Source organism: Salminus brasiliensis, chromosome 10 (assembly GCF_030463535.1).
Source record: "Salminus brasiliensis chromosome 10, fSalBra1.hap2, whole genome shotgun sequence".
NCBI lineage: Eukaryota > Metazoa > Chordata > Actinopteri > Characiformes > Bryconidae > Salminus > Salminus brasiliensis.
The window spans coordinates 14,634,932-14,658,353 of NC_132887.1; the positions used below are offsets into that span (position 1 = coordinate 14,634,932).

General features: G+C 40.0%; 1 protein-coding gene across 3 annotated transcripts in view; it reads left to right on the forward strand.

Annotated features, from left to right (window-relative positions):
• Positions 1-5,118: 5,118 nt before the first annotated feature.
• mipol1 (mirror-image polydactyly 1) overlaps positions 5,119-23,422 on the forward strand; it is a 58,053-nt gene continuing 39,749 nt past the window's right edge. Inside the window, exons 1-3 of one of the 3 annotated variants that reach the window (XM_072690383.1) lie at positions 5,119-5,237; positions 8,122-8,201; positions 22,436-22,520. In XM_072690383.1, coding sequence (XP_072546484.1) covers positions 8,192-8,201; positions 22,436-22,520 — 95 coding nt within the window. In that variant the 5' untranslated portion in view covers positions 5,119-5,237; positions 8,122-8,191. Of the gene's footprint in view, positions 5,238-5,649; positions 5,809-8,121; positions 8,202-22,435; positions 22,521-23,422 lie in introns of those variants that run through there. The other 2 variants (XM_072690381.1, XM_072690382.1) reach the window with 2 other exon arrangements.

The window sequence follows — 23,422 nt, forward strand, 5'->3', positions numbered from 1 at the left end:
AAAAGGTTTGGTCATTTAAACAGAGGAGAAAATAAGCGGGTGGGATATACCCGGGGGCACCCCCCCCAAGTTACCTTCTAATTTGGAACAGGATCTCCTCGCAGGAAGAGAGGCAGCCACTCTGCATGGGTGTACACCGCAGACAAGTTAACTTAACAATTAAGAAGACTAAATTACAAACACATGAAAACAAATATTTATCGCAGCATCAATGTCCTTAGAAACATATTTGACATGTTTTCTTACTTAAAATATGTTTTTTGAGATGTGCATTTTGTAATGTTGCCCTGAGGAAAAGTCCCGCAATTGTTGCTCCCTCTTGTTGTGACTTGATGAGTAGATGAGTATATACATTTTTATCAACTCTTTGAAAACAGGAGATTCATGTGACAATGAGGATGACATAGCCTGTTTTGGTAGGGTTTTTTTTCCCCCACCTGCTCAGGTCTCCTAGTTTGACTTGCTAGTCCAGAAACACCTGTATGCTGGGTGTGTTTGTCTTTTTCCATTATTTTCTCTTAACACTTTTCATCAAAAGGCTTGTGTTTTTGTACCATTGGTGTAACTACAATCTTATGCTTTATGAAAATAACTTGTAAATGTAAATCTGTCTATCTAGAGAAGAATCATCTCCTGTTTGGACCTGAGTTTAGTGAGATTTTACATTTTCTAGTACTTCTGAGCATACTGAGCTGCCTAAGTCTCTGAAGACATTTACATTTACATTTACGGCATTTAGCAGACGCTCTTATCCAGAGCGACTTACAAAGTGCTTTGCTATTTACCCAAGAAAAGCCTTAGCTAGTTAGAATAGGCTAATCATTCAAAAGATACCTCTAAGCTTAGACATCAATGGAAATACAATTTGTGTCACCACCTTATAAAAAAAATATTCTAGTGACCATAAAGAATATTAGGGCATTTTCCAGCCCTTTATAACATGCATTTGTTTGCAGTAGTTAAAAGAGTCTCTACCTCTTAAAAGACGATTCTTCTGTTTTTAACACTCACAAGACCATGTCCCCTAATGCTGGCTCAGTAACTTGTGAATTGGTAATAGACCAGTTTAGTTAATCTCTGAACCTGGCAGAGATGAGATAACCCCCCCCCCAAACACTTTAATTGATTGCTTTACAAATGAATATTCTTTGTAACTATAATAATTACAGGCACATGTGATCTTTAATAGTCGTGTCATGATGACACATAGTCATTAGGGATGTTTTGTAGGATGGTGTTTATGGTTTTTTATGTTTGAGGTGTTCTACTAAAGGCTGTTATCAGGACTCTTTTGCTGTGCTGGGCAGAACAGAAAATGAACTTGTGAGCTTTGACCGCAAGAGTATACAGGGTATACAGTATAACTACAGGGCAACAAACTGCCTGAGTGACATGCCTGTGACCTCTCCTCAGTATGGCCTACTGCTCCTGTTCGACATGGCATAGAGTCGTATAAGCGCCTGAAGACCAAATGTTTTTTTTTTCATTTGCTTATTTCTTCTCAGTAACTGTTTAGAGACTTTAAGAAACAGAAAGACTCGTTGACATATGGAGACTGATTGTTCCTGAAAAAGGACACAATGACATGAGATAAGAACTCATCATCTTTAAGCTGTTATGGAAGCCAGAGTTGAGCCCTTCACAGTCATCAGAGCTGAAAAACAAGATGTTAATTAAACACTACTGGCGTTGCCATATTGCTAGATTCCATGCAATGGTTTTATATTTAGTTATAAGTATTAAGACTTTATATGTTTCAAATTCTGGATTTCTGTGATTTTAATAGAGTGAATGAGAAGCTGTGTATTTGATCCTTTTGATTCACATATCATTTACATCTGTGTTGTTGGAGGGGACACCCAAAGGTGCTCTCAACCCCTCTCAATGACTGTTCTAGTTAAACAAAAGGGAGCCTCAACCGTGACTGAATATGTATTTGTTTTCCTTTATAACGAGTCGGTCATTGAAAAGCAGCAGTGACAAAAGAGGGGTTAGGTAAAAAGCTGTGGATACAAGCTTGTTCTGCCTGCTGAAGACTCATGGTATTCTCCCGTTTGCAGTACAGACACTAGCTGCTGTAGTGCAGTGCTAAGTTCATGGGTGTTGTTTTGCTTTTATCTACAGAAATGCAGTCCTAACACTTTCCACAGTTTCCATGCAGTCCAGCGTATAATGGCTGTGGGAAATACTACATGTTTGGCTTTTATGGATTGTAGACTTTTCAACATAAATTCAACTGCAAGGCATCATTATTTTAGTCCATGTGTTTAGGTTATGACAGAGCTAATATACACACATGGACTTAACAGTGCAACAAATGGCCAGTACCAAAAAGTGTCTAATATGCAAAAGTGAGAACTATCCTAATGGTCTATACTAAAAGAATTAGTTTGGACAACCTAGGAGGCAGCAGATGTCAATGAGAATGTTGAGCATAATGAAGCTTGGGTCAGGTAAAACAAGAGGTTAATACATGAAGAAAGAAACATTTTTATTTTATGTTACATATTAAATTGAGAGATGGCCACAATGGTTTCAACACTGTCTGGAAGGAAAGCACAATTCAGTCAGGTGTGGTGGGTGCCTAGGCATGAGGACTGTACTAATATTAGTACTACGTTGAGAGAGCAAGAGTGTGAAGCAGCATTGTAGATTTAGGAGTTGATGCAGTTATTGTTCTTACATAGTAGTGCAGCACTTCTCAATATTTTATTGAATACACAGATATTAAGAAGAGAATTAATAGCTAGTTAAAGGCTTTAGCCATCCTCCAGCCCAATAGGTGGCAGTAACACAGTTTGCATATGCATTTCTAGCACTTCAACACAAAGAAGAAGAAGCATGGTCCAAACCAGTGGGCTGAGAGTAACTCCTACACTGGTCACAATTATTTTAGTTTACTCAGCTTCTTGACCAGTTGTTGCATGACCATTACGATCAACATATGGCCAAACTAGTACTCAAAATTGTTTGGCTCAACTCAGGATTAAATAGTCTAGTTTGACCAAACCAATATTTATAACTAATAACTAATGTTTTTCAAAAACAGATTCAGTCTCTTTAAACTTCATTTTATTAAGAAGTAACATCAAAACATGTAAACCAGTGAAATCAGATTCTGACCCTAAGGCCCCATTCACACTTGGCGTTAGCATGCGTCCTGGGTGGTCTGATCATAAGTGGCCAACACAAAGTTCAGGTGTGAACGGGATGAAATGTGTCTCGAGGACGCACTGTAATCCAATCACCCAAACCACATTTGGAGGTGGCCAGAGACGCATAGGGTTTCCTGTTAACGAACATTACTGGGTGTGCAGCCGGTCATTAGATTTTAACTAAATTAGTCAACTGCTCTAATTAATGCAGATTTCACACTGTTTGTAAATCCTTGTTGACTCAATAATAAAATAATAATAATAATTTCAGAGTTGGATCTGTCGCTTTTTCATCTTTCAACATTTTTTAGCAAAGGGATGTGTTCCTCTTGGAATATAAAACATTTCCCATCCAGGTTTTCTGCGTTTGATAGTTTACTGTACAACACCCGCTTGTCATCGTTGCTCTCTAGCCTCTCTAGTGCTGCTTTCTGCCCCCTGGATGCGCACGCATCTCTGTGATAACGCGGCACAGAAAGCCGTCTATAAGACCACATTTGTACAGTGTGAACACCAAAGAACTCAATAACTATGCACCTGCTTGGCGCCCCATGTCAGTGCCTCGGGTTGTGTAGTTTGAACAGTACAGCGACCTGACGACTCTGTAAGTGGCGTAGTGTGTCGAAGCCGTTGAGCACGGGAGAGTGACGACATTACTGTGCGCCATGCTTCTCCAGCGGAAATAATGGGAGAAATCACGGTCTCAGGAGACGCCTGTAAAATGCCAGGTGTGAATGCGTTTTGGCATACGTTTGTGGTTCAGACCACCCACCCGAGACACATAGCTATGAATACATAGATGTTGCCTAAAGTTGCTGACCTGTATCTGCATGATGTTAAGCACTGCACTGCTGCAACTCAAGTGGGTAATTAGATGAACGAGAAGGTGTTCATGTAGCTGCGTGTAGATGCAGGGTAGAGATGCGTAATGGTTCCGGTGCTTTGGGCAATAATCACGAAAAAAACTATTAGCTAAAGTTTTATACATGAAATGTTAACAGCAAATGGCGTTTTAGCAACTCACAAATCTCTTCTCTAAAGGCAGAAATCGGTTTCCAAAAGTCAGAAGTCGACTCAGGGATAACTTTTCAATCTGCGAAAATAGCTGCAACTAAAGAATTAGTTTTCAAAAGGCGGAAATCAACTTGGGAATCACTTTATAAAAGGCAGGAATCGACTCAGTGTTTGCTTTTCAAAATATGTATAAAAAGAAATTGACTCAAAGTTAGGAAACGATTCATGAATTGCTTTTTAAAAGTCAGAAATCGACTCAGGGATCACTTCTCAGTCACAGCGACAATAGCTGCAACTGTTAAACTCCGCATCGTATTAACTGTGGTATTCGGCATTTAGGCAGCAGTGCCCCATACAGGTGAAGCATGTCCCAATTCTGCTCTAAACCCTTTAACGCCGTAAACGCTCACGCTCCTTTTACCCGCCTTTCGACAACTTCATTGAAGTGCACTTCCAGGAAAAAAAACACTTATGGCAAGAATTGGGACAGGGCCATGTATTCTGAGTAAAGTATGTCCTATTTATCAAAAGTGGAAAAGCACAGTGAGCAAGACTACCTCGTGCACCGCTTTGGTTTTTTATGTCCGTGTGTTTCCAACTTAATAATGCTAAATCCGAGGTCACCCTAATTCTAATGGTCACCCTATTCTAGCGCTTCTTATATTACGGTTTCATCTTTGTTAATTAGAAGGAGGACCAGTTGGGACTTCTTCGTTATTGTTCAAATCTGCAAGTCCACTTTTTTTTTTTTTTTTTTTTTGCTACGGCAGTCCTTATTTTAAGCCCTATGTAGTGCACTACAAAGTGAGCGAAAGGTCGTTTGGGAGTCGCCCCATAGCTTCTTGTTGAATATGAACTTTTTACAAAAGCCATCATCTGGCCTCCTCTAGTGGACAAAGTGTGCAACAGGGTTTCTGTTCTTTACCCCCCCCCCCCCTGTTTCCCTTGGGCTGTAATCCGGAGCACGTCCCGGGCTGTACTGTAGGAAGTCTGGTAGCTAGATAGCTAACTTTTAGGGGAGTAGTGTAGATACACACAGAGTCAGCCATTCTCCTGCTGGTTTCCATGGTAAGTTACAAAGCCATGTCGGTTGTAGCTACATAAGTGAATGCTACAGCTCTAGCAAGCTGTTTCCACTTAGATACTTGGTTAATAAACCGGATAACTTAAGAAATAAGTTATGACATAAAACGTAGTAGTTAGCTGAGCTACTTGAGAAAACACGAGCAATGTGTTATTGTTGTCGTTAGCCAGCAAGCTAAGTTAGTACGCTAGGTGAGCTGCTAACTACCCGGCCTGCTAGTTCCCTCACACGAAACCCCCGTCTTTTACCTTTCCTCTCAGCTATTAGACGGCAACCCAGTATCAGCCTCACTTTTGCCATTCGAGTTTCATTTTCTCCTCTGCTTGTGTGTTACCGGCCCCCGTGTGAGGGGTTTGTTGTCCTCCCTTCCCTCATGTGTATCAAGTTGCCTGTAAGTGTAAACGGAGACGCTGCGTGTGAAGTCCTGCTGTCAGACAGCGTTGTCTTGCAGTTCTGACCCATGAATTTGAGAAGTATGGAGCACGATGTCAAAAGCGCTGTCCAAAGGGCGAAACATAAAATATCAAGCTTGGAGAACGAGCTTTATTGTGCGAGGTGAGTGTTGGCTCTGGAAAACTGCGGTTGATTAGCCTTTCTGAAGCTCGGTGTTTCCCGTCTCTCTGAAAGACATGAGGGAGCCCTATTAAACCCCACACTGCGGTCACTCGGTCGAGTAGATATAGATAAAGCTATCCTCTGAAATTTACAGCTGTTCCTTTTCAACCCTTTTCATCAGAGTGAATCTCACCTGCTGTTCTTTCCTTTTTTGTGGGATGTTGTAGGAGTAGAGTATATGCTTTAATATATGTGACATCTATTAAATTAGCTCGCAGACATTGGCTTTTGTGATGAGGTCGCTGGTAAGGTGTTTTGTGATGACTCTTCCATGCAGATTATATTTTTGCAGCCTGTGCTGAACAGTAGAACAGTGCACCACCACTCCGGTGTCAGTTAAACCTTCCTGCAGGTCTTTGGCTTTCTGGCCAGCAAACGAGCACAATTGGGAGAAATAACTGGAATGAAGGAGAACACTATTGCATTAGTGTTCTGATGTGAAATGGTTCAATGCAGGGAAAACGTACACACTCAGATTTCTTTACAGTGGTGGTAATAGGAACTGGGGGTGACGATGTCTGCTAGACAAGTGTAGCCTTTTTATTTACTGCCCAAAGCAACCAGTAAATCTACACGTGTTTTCTATATGTTAAATGTAATGTTGATGATGGTAAAATAGTGATAAATCGGACTACAAAAAGATGGAGACCATGTAAATGTATTTTAGGTCAAACTCCTGTTAAGTGTTGTAAAACAATGCCTCAGGCATCAGGCAGCAGATTTGTAACCATTTGTGTAATCACTTTCTGTGACGTAGCTTTCCCCATCTCTTTGGACCATTCTGAATAACTGTAAATTAATAAATCCTAATGATTTAACTATGCAGAAATTTGAAAAAGACAATAGTGGAATTCCCCTGTAAACCATGCCCAATAAGTACATTTAGATAAATACTGCTGTATGGCAAAGTGTGGGCACTCCTGGCCAAATTACATGTTTTTATTTATTTATTTATTTTTATTTATTTATTTATTTATTGTTTGTAAGAAGTATACACAACCTCTGCAAGCAGTAAAGATGCACAGTTATTTTATATTACATGAACTTAAAAAATAGAGAAAAATTGTTGCATGCCCAAATATTTGGTTGCCCTACTATGTCAGTATGTAGTACCACTCCCTTGGCAGATATTGCAGCTCGCAGACATTGGCTTTTGTGATGAGGTCGCTGGTAAGTTGTTCTTCTGATGACTCTTCCATGCAGATCATGTTTTTTGCAACCTGTGCTGAACATTAGAACAGTGCACCACCACTCTGTGTCACTCAGTGTCAGTTAAAGCTTCCTGCAGGTCTTTGCTATCATGGGGGTTGGCTTTGGCTTTCTGGCCAGCATACGTGTACTTCTGTCTGTCACTATATCCAGATCTTGCTTTGATTTTCACAGTTTTCCTTAATAGCTATTTCTTAATGACTTTTCAGACAGTAGAAATTGTCAGCTGACAACCCATGGTTATTAAGAACCCACGGTTTAAAGAGGTAGAAATTTATTATGCTCTGGAATTATCATCAGCTGACAATTCCTTATAACAAGCTTTTCCTGCCTAACCTGTGCTAATGAATCAGTTAAGAGCCTAACAAGTTTAGTCTTTTTTAATCTGAAGTCCACTTATTTATTTTACATATATTTATTAATATTTATTTTATTTTGTAAAGACCATTTTCCAGTATCTCCTTATCCTTTAAAATTGTTTATTTCCCTAAGCTTCACCTCTAATGGTTGTGGGTTTAGAAAAAAAAGTCTTTTTTACTACTTTTTGACTATTTTCAAACTGCTTTTTTATGATTTAGAATAAATCATGTTTTTGTTACTGTACCTTCAAGGCAACTAGGTGTCCTGTAATGTGCTTCATTTAAAAAGCAGCATCATTTCCATGTATGGACCATATAGATTGAGGAGGAAACACTGTTTTATAATACTAAATAAAGATTGTTGTTATAAGCAAGGAAAGTTCATTAAGTTCATCAAGTTCCTTAATTTTTTTTTTGAGATATTAACAACTGCCTGTCCTTCGTCCAACCAAAAAACATGTGCTTTATTTCATGCTCTTTTTTATTTATTGTTTAGTTGCAAAGAGAGGAAAAGGCCTGAAGAATTGTGGCCCTGAACATTGCTGAAGAGATTAGTCTGACCCAGATGTGTAGGCATATGACCAGCTTGTTACCAGACTCTATGGGTCTGGTAACTACGTGCACCTTGAAGGTTTGGGTTCTGAAGGCAGTGAGATTTCAGTATCTTCTGTTCTCTGTTCTTCAGGGAGAGCTGCTCAGAGAGTGAGGAGGAACCATGGAAGCACAAACAAGAACTGAAGGATTCCCTTGTTGATATGTACAAAGGTAAATTTGAACCATATTCTCCACCCCGCTCTTGTTGAAGGTGCAGATGTAAGTTCAGAGATGTTTTTTTGAAGCTGTGTGCTGTGTAATCTTTCTAATAATTCTGACTTAAAATGCTTCTTTAATGTGTAATGTTTTCAGTCTACCCTGAAATAAATTCAGAAAGTGATTGCCATGTTCTTTATCCAAGTTACAGTCCTCAATATATGCTTCTTTTAACTGCAGTGAAAATGCATGGTTTGCGTTATTTTGAGTAATGCATGATATATAGTTGTGTGAACAGAGGTGCAGTGTACAAGGAAATTGGCAGTTAGTAGAAGGCTAAATATAGTACAGACTCTGTGAAAGAGCCTCATAAATCCCATATTACTGTAGATAAAAACGGTGTAAAGGCAGCAGAGTAGAAAGTAGTGTAGAATCTCCCCACAAGAGGGCACCCTTATTACATGTTGCTGTGGGCCATCATCTCAACTGTCTGACTGACCGTGTTGGGCAATTGTTTCATAACAGTAGGTAAGGATCTTAGTAGCCATTGTTGGATAAGGAAGCAGTAACAATAGCATTGCAGTAAGAGGGGTTTATTCACAGGGAAAGTAAGTTTTTCATCATGAGAAATGCTGAGAAAATCTAAAGAGCGCTTATTAAAAACATGTTTTGTTCAAAATGTTGATTGGTAGAAGGTGAACTTGAGTACATAAACAGTCCAATTATTTTACTTTAACTCAACCGGTGCATAATATGGATATGCACAGTACTGTACAGTGTGACAAAATGCCATATAAAGCTATTCATTTGAGCAATACATGTTTTTTTATTCAAACATTAAACATTAGAATAAATCCCAATAAATAAATAAACAAACTGTACAGCATGATTCAATGTGTGTGAGTGTGTTAGCTTAGCCATTTCCTCTCCACAGCTCTCCACAAGGAAACCCAGTATTTACAGCTACCTTCTAATACATGGTTTATCTAATCAGTCCTTCAGTTAAGTAAATCATGTGAGCTGCTGGTGGAAATTCACACAGTGAATGGACCGGTGTCCTTCTGTGTTCTAACATATCAATAACTTTACTGAAAAAACAACATGTTCGTACTACTGGCTTTATTCTGCTTTCTTACAGTATTTACTAAATAATTACAAAAAAAGAGAAATGGGACTGTCATAAATAGCCCTCAAACACAACTCACACAATATATTATTACAGAATATAATAATATACAGTACTCTGAGAATTACATTCAACAAGTTGTTTATCAGGACCTAGTTTTCCCAAAGCATCTTAAAGTTAAGATCATCCTAACTGCCAAAGAGTGTGTTCAGTGTGATGCTCACTCAACCATTTAATAATCGTTTTTGTGCCAAGATGCATTCAGGAAACCAAATTATTAACAGTAAGCACTTATTTGCTTATGAAAACACACATTTGAATAAAAAGAAAAATCAGGAATACAGAATTTATGTCAACAGTTTATAGCTGCATTTGGAATTATTCAACATTCATTGCAAATTAGACAAACAACTAAAAGTTTTAGCTGTTTGCAATAAACTAATCAAGCAAGAACATGTGTGTTAAATACCTCAACACTTATATGAGGGTTTTATGAGGTTTCCCCTCCAAATTCAACACAAAATGACACTTTTAATGACTGCTGCAGTCTCAGAAGTATTCAACCCCTACACGACAAGCATCTTTAGTGCTTAGTACCCTCTATTTGCTGTTTGCTCATGGGAATTGGCCTCCAGTTCTAATATTCTTGGGTTTGCGTGCTGCAACCACCACCTTCAAATCCCACCAAGGATTTTCTATGGGCTTCAAGTCAGGCAACTGTGACGCCCACTCCAGAATCTTCCAGGGCGTCTTCTAAAACTAAGCCTGGCTGGACTTTGAGATATATAGAGAGCGCCATTTTTCTACGGACAACTGTGCTCTCTCTGACTCTGACTTCAAACTTAAGACTCTCTGTATATAGTGGTAGTGCATTAGACGGTGGCTGAGCCAATCTGTACTGACATTGCTGCATAATCAAATGTCACAATCAACAAATCCCCTAGCCAGTCCAGGTATTTGATTTGTTTTATCTCAAGCACATCTGATGTAATTAATAATAGCATTGATTTGCCACCTGATTTGCAAATGTGTGTTCTTTTGAGGGATTCTATTCAGGGGGTTGAAGAATTCTGAGACTGCAGTCGTCATTAAAAGTGGCATTTTGTGTTGAATTTGGAAAAATAGCTTGTTAAACTAGTGGTGTTTGCAAACTGCTGAAAGTTTGTCCATTTTGTTAATAAAATCTATTCTAATGGTACAAGCAGAAACACGGTTATTTCTTTACATGCCTAAGACTACACCAAACCGCATAAGATGCCATTAGCTGTTTCAGCTTGCAACTTTTCTAGCTATTGATTTTCAGCTGAAAACTGAAGTATGAATAAAGAGCTGCTGCTCAGGTGCATATCGTCTTCTCACTGTTAGACCTGAGACCTGAAGTTTAGATTGTGACCTTCATGCTGTGTCTTCCTGAGCTGTCTGTGTTTGTTTTTGACATAACGCCTCGCTTGCCGTTTGGGTGATATGCTGTGACTGACATCCTGGTGTGGTGCTGCCTAAAGCACTGCATCCTAGAGATGGGTGGAGGCTAGTACCTGAAACAGGATCTTACTTAGCATGCATCCTGATACCTGTGCCTTCACACACACACGCAAGCACAATCCGCACAACGATCCCGTGTGTTAGTGTGTCTATGCCTGAAGGGAGTCCTGGCTGCATGCCCAAGTTTGCGTATAGGTATACTGAAGTGTAGTGTACCTCATCTGATCTTATCCCTGATCCTCTGACTCCAGTCCACTAGTAAACATGTGTGTTTGGATGGCCAAGATAATGCATGGTTTGGGCATCAGCAGAGATTATTTCATATGTTTTTCTAAGGTTCTGTTTCATAGCTGACAGACCTGGCATAGCAGCTCTCTCTTCTTTGTCATTTTGCTGTGAAATAGTGGAACCATCCCAATCGAGCCTAATCTGGCTTGTAGGTTAATTTAATTCATAGTTATTAACCTTTTCCACAGAGACTGTGTGTGCAGCCTCTGATGAGCCTCTAGATCCCACTGGCAGCCACTCGTCAGCAGCACGACAATGAGCAAATCCCTAATTCCCACTAAAACAAGAAACACTTTGCTGCTTGGATCCCAGTCACTTTAATGAGGCCCATGCAGGTGAAATAACAGGTGTCAAATCCCAGCTTGATGGGATCTTTCCACATGAATATTCCTATCAGGATTATTACTTATTAGAAAATGGGGTGATGTGTCCATTCTTGCCAAATTAGCAGACATGAAGACAAATTAGTTAGTTTTGTTAATACACAGAGAAAAGTCTTTGTCTTGATGTCGAGTGCTTTTCCTTTGATTGTGCAGTCCTTCACAATGCTTCGTTGTCAGTACATTACCTACCTTCACCCTGATAGGCCGGTACTTGCTGTACAAAAGACAAAGAAAGACCTTCTGTGTTGAGAATGGACCTTAATGAGTGGTGAAAATGGAAAAGGATTGCTGCAAAAAATGCTAAACAATACAGTGGAATACTGTACAGTGGCAGAAATCCCATCAATTCCCCTTCAAAACAATGAAGTACAAGTGATTCTTTTTTTCAAAATTGATTGAAAGACACTTTAACTAACTTTAATATTTAAAACACTTAACATTTATTTTAAAATGTTGAGTTAACCAGCCTCCAGGTCTACAGATCTGCAGGTGTACCTGTCCCTTCTTCCACTGTGGTGCTAATCAAGAAGCTCTTTAAACAAAGAAGCTGATGCTGCTGTTGGGAAAAAAATGGACTGACGACCCCAGACTCCGGACCTCAAAATCAATGAATTTGTAACGTGTAAGGCTGAGCTTTGGAGGTGTGGGAAAATCTACCTGCAGAAAAACTCTAGGTGAGTCTCCTGAAAAGAATAGAAGCTGTAATAAAGGTAAAAGCTGAACACACAAAACGCTGAAGCATCGGATGTTGAATAAACTGGTTGAGACTTCTGCATAAAATGCGTAATTTGTACTTTGTGGCTGTTTTGACTGGAAATGAAACAAATGGAAGTCTTTTAATGTTTGCGCAGTACTGTAGCTGTTCAGCGACTGAGCTACAGTTCTGTCTGAATGTTTTTGTGCAGCTCTCAGCTAATTACATAGTCGCTACTGTGATCCAGAATTAAGTTTCCTGCTTGTGGAATAGTGTTTGAATGTGCTATTATACATTCTGTGTCCCTGCTGCTTTTATTTGTCTGCGCTTGTTTGGAATAATCTCACTGCCATGAGCTGGCTTGTGTTATTACAACTGATCTGTGGTCTGGTGGTGGATTGTTTTCTTGCACGGGTAAACTGTTCTTTTGCAGTTCAAATTCAAAGCACACGCGCAAGTCCATCATAACAAACACGCCGAGTTTCCTATGGAGTTGAATTGCTATTCCTCGCAAGGAGGGCGAAAGAAAAGGCCACAGTCTCAACAAGCTTTGTTCTTAGCAGGTGGATCAACCTTTGACTTAGCCTTTAGTCCCCCACCCTCTGCGCTAGCCTCCCAGGCAGGAAATGTACTGTTTAGTCCCGTCAGCTCTGGTCCTCCAACTGCGGCTTACGGTGGTACGCGGAGGCCGCGGTGTGGTCTTCTGTCCTTTTGGCTTTTTCCACCAGCCACCCACCCTGAGCTCCCTTTCCGCCGTGCTTCGCCTCATAGAGGGCAAGAGGCGCATTTGCGGCCCTTTCGCGGCTTCCTTGTGGGTCCCATTGAAGTTCAAAATCCCTGGAATTGAGTGCCGTGTGGCCTAACAGGCTAGCCCTCTGCCTAAGTGGGTGGTCCACCAGCGCAGAATCGCAGGCACACAGATAGGGGGATTCCAAAGGCCGTCCCCTTTTGTCTCTGTATGTTGGTTTAAGGAATAGACCCAGGGTGGGCACTGCTTAACCGAAGTAGGCTACTATGATCTACCACCAAAGAAAACAACAATCTCTCACACAAACATTTAAACACAGCTACTGAAACTCAATATAGGCAAGTGTGCTGGAGATGTTGGAATGTTTTGAGTTTTTATTTCATCATTCATCTCATTTGATCATATTAACAATTTAGGGGTGGAGGGTAGTTTGCGTTAAGGAGAATTGAGCTGAACTGGGAATTAATTACCAGGGTGATGGATCAGGTCCCACTTATCTGGGTCTACGTTTAGGGTTGGCGGTGTCTCAGAAGGATTTTTTTCCCAGTTACTTTTTATTCCTAAGAAAGCACTTCATCAGATTTTTGCAAACTAGGGGTGCATGATATGGGAATTGTGGCAAATGCAGTTATCCAGTGTATGTGCGTATCTGCTAATAGCTGCTGATACTTATTTCTTATAAAATATAAGAATATTAAATAAACACCTATTTATGGGTATATAAGATTTAGTACTATGGGATTACGAATGCAGCAGAATTAATAAAATCCAGATATTCTAGTGCGGTAAAACCACATCAACATTCTGCTTTTCCCGTGTACCACAAATACATCACCAATTGTCTGCTGATACCAATATGATTCCGATGTCATTGTGCATCCCTAATGCAAACTAGCCTGCCACCCAGTTGCGGGATTCCAGCAGACCTAGTGACGGCCCGCAGAGCGGAGAGGAAAACAAACACGCTCGGCTTTGGTGTGAACCACACATGCTTAGGAACTGTTTGAACAGGGAGCAATTCAAACGGTCACTCCTGTGGCCTGTGTTCAAACATCAAGTGGTAATGAGGACTGAGTGGCTGGTCCTGTTGCCCCGGCCTCGTTTCAATCCTTCAACACATTCCTCTTCCCAAAATCACTTCCAAGCACTTGGGTGCTTTTCACAGGTTGTTTAGCCTTCTTTTAGCATTTTAGTACAGAGTGCCCAGAAAATCTGCAAGGATTTCTTCAGCAATGCTATAGAAGAACCACTTTTGGTTCTATAAAGAAATGTGAATGTGAAGAAACTTTTAAGGTCTAGGGAACCTTCATGTGCCGTTAAGTTTTTTTTTTTGTTTGTTTGTTTGTTTGCTTTTTTTTTTATCCAGTTTAAATGTTCTGTTTTCCCAGTTTGGTAGTGCTAATTAACCCACCCGTTTGAAGCTCCCCTAGCACTAGCAATCCTCCCAACGCTAGGAAGGTACAGACCTCTCATTTGATGCACGCAAAGCCAACCACCGCCTGTTCTCGAACTGCTGCCGATGCAGCATTGCTGGGCAGCCGACACACTCTGAGGTAAGCGCCAGGTCCCCAGCTCCAACTGCACCGGTTAACAGATGCCTGTGCCAGCCAACATCGCTTAGAAGTGATGAGGGGAGAGAACATGGCCAATTGAGCTCTCTCTGACTCTGGCTGCTGATGGCAAGGCGGCATGGTGACCTCCCTGGCCATAGTGGTAACACATTAAACTGCCTTCACACGTATTTCTGTTAGAAACATGGTTCTTTATGGAACCAAAACTGGTTCTTCTATTGCATTGTTCAAAGACCCATTTGAAGTACCTTAATTTTTAAGAGTGTACATGTTGGATGAAAGTCAAAGTAGGCTTCTAAAATACAAAGTGTGTGTGTGTGTGTGTGTGTCCGCATGCTCGTGTGTTCCCCAGATTTCTTTGTTCCTTATTGACTTGCTTGTTCCATAAAGATCTGCCTATAGCCTTATCAGATCAGCATGAGCCGGTGTTCAGCGAAGAGGAGATACTCATGTGGATACTATTTTACATCAGCTTCTCTCTAAATATTTGCAATGATGTACGTCCCTGTGTGCACACTGCACCACCTACATGCCTTAGCCTCCTGCCGTGCCAGCAACTGGAGTGGAGAGCTGGCAATATTTGTATGTCAGACAGACTTTTTTATTTTTTTATTTTAATGAGGCTCATTTATTTCTCAATATTCTTCAGCTGAGAAAGAACCCTGGAATGTTGTAGAGTGTTGACTCTACAGCCTTGGCACTTCAGTCCCCCGCTGTTTAAAGCCGGTTTGTCTGAAGGACAGGTCGAAGCACGAGCATCACTCATCCTTTAAAAAGTATGGGGGGGAAAAGAAAGGGCGAGAAAAGCTCTGTTTGAATTCAGCGCTTGTGCGTCGCCAAAGTTCAACTTTGCTGTGCGTGTTGGAGAAAGGATTTTCAGAACAAAGGAAGATGTGTTTGCTGAGGATCCTTGCACCACTAGCTACGTGTGTGTTTTAGTGTTGGGCTCAAGGCGAGGTGGCATGCACAGTAATAAGGCTGGATTTGTAACCGTTTGACTGTTGCCTTCTAAACGAAGAGTTAAATTTCACTCATACATTGTCTCCACTTGTTGGGTTTGTGCTTTGAGCGAAGGGCTAAAACCGCTCTTATTTGTGCCCAACTGAGAAACTTCAGCTCTGTTTGTTTTATGAGATTTTTTCTTTTCTTTTTTTTTAATTTTATTTGAACAAAAGCCGTTTTAGACCAGTGTTCTAGACTTGTTCAGTGAAACTCATCCAGAGACGGAAACGACAAGAAGGCGAGAAGGTGAAACTCGCAGTCCGAGCGTCTCTCGTAAGACAGCTGACCTTGAGTTGACTCCATCCTGGAGCCCCACCTCTCTTACTCGGCGTCTCTGAGATGACTAATGGCCGGTTCATGACTTGTGTCACCACCTTGCACCAGTTTCACAACCTTACCTGCTACAATAAGGCTTTGTTTCCCCTACGTTTATACACTCCGGTTAAAATGCTTTTAATCTTATGCTTTGAACTTTTTTTTAACACGGAAAGGAGTGCCTTTCTCTCAGTTAGAAGAAGGAGGAGGCTTTTAACATGTAAATCAAATCTCTAAAAACAGAGTTATGATGTCACAAAGTAATTATGGCAGGTTTATAACTGAACTGAATGCTCAGTGAGTTATCATATCATAAACAGTTCAGTTTACTTTATAGTTGGTATAAAAACTGTGTGTGTGTGTAAAATCATTGTTTAGTACTTAATCACATAATGTGGAAAAAACATTTATTTAATGCCCTGATGGTAAGATTTGACAAGTTTCAGAAAATTGCCTCTTACATGCCCTTTATATTATTATCCTGATCAGCCAGTGCAGTAAAATATCCATACCAGGCGTTAAAGTATGCATATTAAGATCTAAGTTTTATGTTTTAATAATCTACTCATTGAAGAACACACAGTCCCTCTGATAATCTCTATGGTAAGAAGAACATTTGTGATTAAGTCACCTGATCAGAATAAAGGTCTTCATTGCCTTCATTCTGCTGCTATAACTTTACAGCCTATGCCTTTGGAATATGAGTGAAACCTTGCTCCCACCTGTTTTCTCCTCTTACTCACTGCATTAAGCTCATCGTCAAATAGCTTCTCCCTCTCCCTTCCAAATGTTAGCCAATGCAAATCTCAGCTTAGCCAGTATTTACAGACCCAATTTTGAGGTTACCTTCAGCAGATAAAGTATAGGTTCTCTGAATTATTCACTATTGACATCAAAAAGGTTTGATAGAAATGGTATTTGTCAAAGCGCTATAATGGAAACAAGTTCTTTAAAGATTTACTCTGTAATTTGTTGCCAAATTAGGTGTCAATTAGCCAATGTTATGATGCACATCAGTATATCAGTAGCATGGCAGCCATCTTCTTAGTTTGTAAAGTAAATAACAAATGGCAGTTAACTGGAACAGTGGAGGTCAAGTTGAGGTCTGGAAGACCTGAACTGCTCGCTAGAAAGGCAAGTCAGAACCGCTGTTTTACTGCAAAAGACCGTAAGGAGAATTTAGCAGACTCTGCAGTTGATGGTGCACTGTTCTACTGTGCAGTGACTCCTTTACAAACATGGCCTTCATAGAGAGTCAAGTTAAGTGGCAGAACTTTAGATCATGTTTTACTCGCTTAGCTGTTGACAGTAGCAGAAAGTTTGACCTAGGGTGCATATATATGCCGCTGTATATAGTTTAATACTGAGATTAAGTTATTTATTTATTTAAGTTATTTTTCATTGCCAGAGTAATGTAACTATAAACCAAATAAAAATAAACCGACATGGGCAAGATTACGTCAATTTACATCAAAAGGTTTGAATGTCAAATTTCTACTTATTTTCAACTAATTACCAAATCCTAATATTAAGAATATTCACTATTCCACAGTACTCTTTCAGTTTTTTGCAATATCATTTTTAAAATGCAGCTAAATTTTTTTATTTTACAAACTAGGCCAACCTTAAAACCCAAAATAGACTAAACAGTGACAATGCTTTGTCTGTATACAGCAAAACTCATCGTCTCCTCTTACATCTAGCTACCTTAAGGTCCAGTCTTGTATGGAATTCTGCAGATGAAATGGTATTTCATAGGTGGAAAAAAAATTAGGTGCTTAATTTTGATGTATGTCCTCCGTTTCCAAAAATGAGTGAATTGGTTCAGAGGTAGTACTAAGCTACCCTCTCCATACTATAGCGAATTAACCAGATGATGGAATGATCTCACCATCACAGTGGAGGATTAATTGCTCAGTTCATAAAAATATCTGTGTCTGTTACGGGAAGAATAGCCTACAGAACTTGTCCATGTTCAAATCTGAAGGTGAATGAATTGACTGTTTCAAATTGAGTCTCTGTTTTGCTCTGTCTGTTGGATGTAATTGCACATGATGTCATTCAACTGCTGGGTTTAAAAGCATTAATTATAATTCATGTAGTCTGTGTAGAGTTTACTCACTCGTGTTCCTCTAACAACAGTAGGAATTAAATGACCCTGTTTGTTGTCTTTGTGGTTTGGATTGCAATCTGCTGGCTAACCGTTTATACTGCTTTTAGTAGTTTGAAATGTTTTAATGCTCATTTGTAAGTCGTAAGTGGCTGTACTGCACTGTCGAATGTTCAGTATAGGATTATATACTGAATATAGTGGAACAGAATCCTTCTGAGGATCTTTTTCTTCACAAAACTCACTTGGAGGCCACCATGTTTTAGCGCAGGAGGCAGGAGATAGAAGTGCTTCCTGTCTCTCCATACAGCTCATGGCTTTCCCACACCCAAATTAGCTGGAACTCGGGGAAAATGAGGCACTCATCCTGGTAGATTTGGCAGGTCATTCCGCCTCCCCTCTTAATGCCTGGGGATCAGTGAATCTCGGCCTGTTAGATGCCTCCAAGGCTGGATCCATCAGGGGGATCTGAGACGGCACTGCTTCCTCATTTCCCCCAATCTCAATTCAATTACTGCCACGCCTGCCCTGAGAATGAGATTAGGCCTGTAAGACACGTTCCCCCATCGCATAGAGCCCACTCTGCCTATTAGATATTTCAATCATCCAGGAAACAAAGGGCTACTGCACTCAGATAGTCTGCATGAAGTTAGAGACTTCTTGCTCTTTGGAATGATTTGTTTGTGTTGTAGCTATATTATCTTACTAATAAAGTAGCTCAAATTAATGTCACTGCTGCTCCGGACTACACAAGGGTTTATTTTTAATAGTGAACTGCCATTATAATGAATTGGGATTTGCAGTTGGAATGTAGCTGTGATTGTAGGAGGGTTAAAGTGCGTTTACGCTTTGGTTCATTTGTTGATCACCACTTTTGTCATCTTACTGCCTCCGTCTCACACTTGTAGACCATATCTTTCTGACCTGGTTAACTATTTACTCAGCCAGGTGGATGTTTATAATTTATAGGACGACAAGTTGATGATTTGTTTCTCGTTTTCCTTTGACGCTTTGACGAGTTCAGTGAAATATGAAGTGTCTAAAGGTCAACTGCATCATAAATGTTCAAAGGATTCATTTAAAGGACTGAATTGATTCTAATTAAAAGATATTTTTAGTTACTTGCTTATCGCATTTGAAGGAAGTCAATAAAGTGCAGTGGTGGGGAAACTAACCAGACAAAACAGTGTGTTTTTAGGCAGAATTTAAAAAAAATACTGTCTGCTTCAGGTAGACGCAGAGTCCAGGGCTACTCTCTGTGAAAGACTTTTCTTTTCCTCTACACCTTGAAGAACCATGTTTTACCTTCAAATTGAAGGTAAATTCCTTTGTGTCCAGGAATGGTTCATTAGACCTTTAAAAACTTCTCTATTACAAACATGATTCTTTGTGGAACCAGAAGTGCTTCTTTGATGGAATCACTAAAACAACGATTTATAGCACCTTGATGTCTGTTCATGCAGACCAGTATACAAGCTTCTTAATTCACTGACTTGCTTTCACCCTCAGTTCTTATCTTGACTGCATTAAACGTGACTGTTTTTGACAGCACTTTAAGTGGTAGATGTTAAACAGCCATGGAGACATATGTGCCGGCTATATATACTGTAGCCGAATGATGAAACAGTGTATTTCAGGCGTACGACGCAGCAAGTCAATAATATCTTTTGATCCATCAGGCCAGGTCCACTCAGTGCCTCACAACAGCCTGTGACAATCAAAGTACACAGCAGGCTCTCGCCAGGTGCTGTAGCCGACAATGATGTGGAAAGCGCCTGTTTATCCTTGCCGAAATCAGTTCATGTCTGCGTTTTTGTTGGAAAGTGTGGCCGTGCTGTACAATTAAACCTGCTTTATGTTTCTCTCCAGATTAATGTCCGTATCAAAATTCATAAAGAATCGGTAAGATGAGAAGCCTGAGCTCGCGGATTCACAGGGATTTTGTATGAAGCCCATTTAATCAGGATAACACTGTTATTAATATTCATAAAGTCAGCTGGAATACAAATGACAGACTGAGGAATCTGGAAACTTTTTTGTGGCAGAAATGTATTAAACGGAGCTTAAAAAATTAATGAAATTGAGTTTATATTAGACAAAAATGCAAAACCCTGTATTGGTTGATCGTAATTGGGCTTAGACGTTTCTTTTTGAAGAATTCCATCTTTGACGGACATCAAAGGCATTTTCAATGAATGCAATGCATGAATGGTCATTTAAAAGGATTTAAAGACATTACGCTGCAATAATTGTACATGAATAATAAGTAGCCCACAGAGGCAATTAGCCTAAAGTCTACAAGACCAGAAAATGAAGATCATCGGAAGACAGTAGAGGACAAATTAAAATGAGAAAAGTTTGAACTAAAGCAAGAAAAAAAAAAAGATTTGAAGATGATAAAATTGTTATTGTTGCGTTATTGTTGATTTTATTGTTTGCACAGGTCGCTGTTTTTTGGCCCACTTATATTTATTAAAATAAGAGAAATGTAAATGTAATTAAAAAGTGTTTTTATGAGGCGAATGTTTTTAAACCTCTTTAACACATACATTGCATGGAGCTGGTTGATACAAATGTTGATTTCCCTGCCCTGTTTTAAAACTGTAGAACTAAATGACTGAACCACAGAAGACATCCTTCAGCCATAGAACATTATAAATGCGTTCTTATGAACGTGGTTTTCTGCAGTGCTCTGTGTGTGCTGATGCTAATAGCTCATTAATCTGTCATGAAGAAGCTGCAGATTATGTAGAAATGTAGATGTGATGCTAATTTACCATCTGGAAAGCCGACAGAAACTCTTCAGAAGAAGCAGGCATCCCATTGCACGCGGCTCAGACTTCAAACTTTCATTAAGCCAGAGGGAGCTCTTTTCTGTTTCTCGCTATTGGTTTATTGCAGAATATCAATTTCATTAAGTTCCTCCTAGGTAATTCTCGGAGGAAACAGCGTCAATCAGTGAATCAATCCAAATTTATTTGGTAAAGCGCCCTTTTCAGAGCTCTTTGCAGTGTGCCTCCCTGAAAATTACGAGACTATCAAAAGGTCAGGTTTGTATGCTTGCCGTTGTTTTTCCCCTTTCTCTTTTCAAAAGCTACTTTCTCATGTTCATGATAAAGGATTACGCGACTCCTCAGCCATACCTACCATCTGAAAAGTCCTCTCCACCTCCCCTGTGTCTGAAACTCCTGCGTGCAGGGCCAGCTCCTGCCCAGAGTCTATCACTGAGATTAATGGAGCCCCGTGGTGTCTCGCACAAAAAGCCAGTTGTCCGTTCACGCCTGACTGTGCCTGAGCTGAATAGTGTGTGAGCTGTGTGTGCTGGCTTACAACACAGGGATAACGTTCCACTGGCATCTGCCCCAGGGGTCACCCCCCCCACCCCCCCAGTCTAGCACCCAACCTCCCAAGAGTGCAGACGCTTAGCGCCTTTTTTCCCCCGCTCTCTCACTTGCTCTTTTTTTTTTTTGCCATTAACTTATACATTAGTTGCTCCCCTTTTTTTATTCTTACATTTAGTTTTTCCAAATTTTTTCTTAGAATTTTCTTGTATTGTTTTTTTTTCTTTCCTTTTTTTCATGAGATGAATGCGATGGAAGTTAGAGAAGCTCAAAAACAGGTAGTATGCCTTTGAGGTGACAATTTGTGACTGTTCTACAAGATAGGATCATAGAAGGTCACGTGCTGTTGAGCTAGACTTTATCCTCTACAAACATGTTTTTTTCCCCATTTCATCCGTAGCTGGTACGCAACTGTGAGCATCACTGATCTACAGGCCTGTTTGGAAAGTTCAGGGATGTCCCGTGTTTGGCCAGGTTATAGCTCAGCAGATCTACTCTGCAACTATCTGGTAAAGCATAATTAGCTTTGTTTTTTATTTATTTATTTATTTATTTATTTTTTGGTCTTAGCTGCTTCACCACTAGAGGGTAGCCCACTCCCACTGCTGCATGCGGCGGCACCCAGCAACAGGCTCCATCTCTGAATGTCAGCGGTGCTCCTAATTGCCTCCAGCCTATTTGTTGCTTGCTTATGAATTAACTTGCATTTATGGAACTGAATTATCCACCATCAATTACCACGAATTACACCTGAGAAGCTGAACTTTAATTGGCGCGTCCTAACGAGGATCTGATATGGCTTGAGCTGTATTAAATGAGTGTTTACTTTCCTGATGGCTAAAAGCATTAAAACGATTGCACGATGGGATTACGATTTGTTAATTGACCTCGTTCATTAGTCCTCCATAAACTGTTAGGTAGAGCTCTGGTACACAGTGGAGGGGATAAAGCAAAGTCTTGGAGCACAATTTTCACTCTGCAAATTAAAGCTGCCTGTCTTGTTTTGCTGTCTATGCTCCAGAGGTTATTAAAGATCGCTCTCCGCCCAGTACCCCTGAGATCATATTGACGGGCTATAATTAATACTAACCTTTCTAAGTCTAATGGAAAGAGACTGACTGAGTGCCTGTGATGAAAAGCATTTTTTTTGTTCTTGGAGAAATTAATCATACCTTCTATATATTTCCAGCTAATCCTAAAGTCAACGAGGAACTGAAACAAAGGCTGCCGTCCCCTGTAAAGCGGCATTGTTCAGAGACCACACCACAACCTGGGTAAAGATGCCTCTCTCTGCTCATTTTACATTGTTTGTCAATGGCTTTCTCCCACATGTGACAATTAAGGACGAGTTTTTAATATGCGGGAATGTTTATCAGTGTACATTGCTGCCAGTGATTACCCTCTGTAATAATATCTTTGCCAAGATGTCTTTTCTAAATCCGAAAGGATGTTACAATGTTTAAAAATCACATGCTAGTGTAGTTATTTTTTTTGTGAGATGCATTTTGGTATGGGATATAAATACCATTTTTTCTGTAGAGACTGTGCATTAGTGCAGTTATGGTATGTGTTTGTATATTACAATGTTTTTTGGGGGGGGTTGCTGTTGTGGCACATTTGAACATCAAGTCCTTCAGTATTTTGATTTTCACAATTCATTGTTTTCATATAGTGCCTTTCACTTAAGCTTTTCGTACACTTAATGTAGGTGAGCATCACTCTTTTTTCTTAACAAGTGTACTGCTGCTTTTGCTTCCAAGACCATGTCAGATATTTGCCATGCCAGATATTTGCATTTGTCATACAAGCATATTCTCCTTTTTTTGTTTTTATAAACACATTTACATTTACACATAGTGTAATTAAATCAGATAGTGTATTTATAACTAAGTAATAGAATGAATTTAAATATAATGTAAATACAATGCTGTCATATTAGTAACAATGACAACATGTAAAATATTCAAGCTCCCATACTGGCTAATTTTTAGGTGTGGGAGAGCAGCTCCCATTCTGTCAGCAGAATGTTCCCTGCCCTTGTTGGGTCAGAACTCCCTCTCTCTCTCTCTCTTTCTCTCTCTCTCTCTTGCTCTTAAGATCTTTGATATTTACCTCATGTACTACCTGTGCTCAGGGCTTTGAAAAGCAAGCGCAAGTCCATCAAAGACTTCACAGT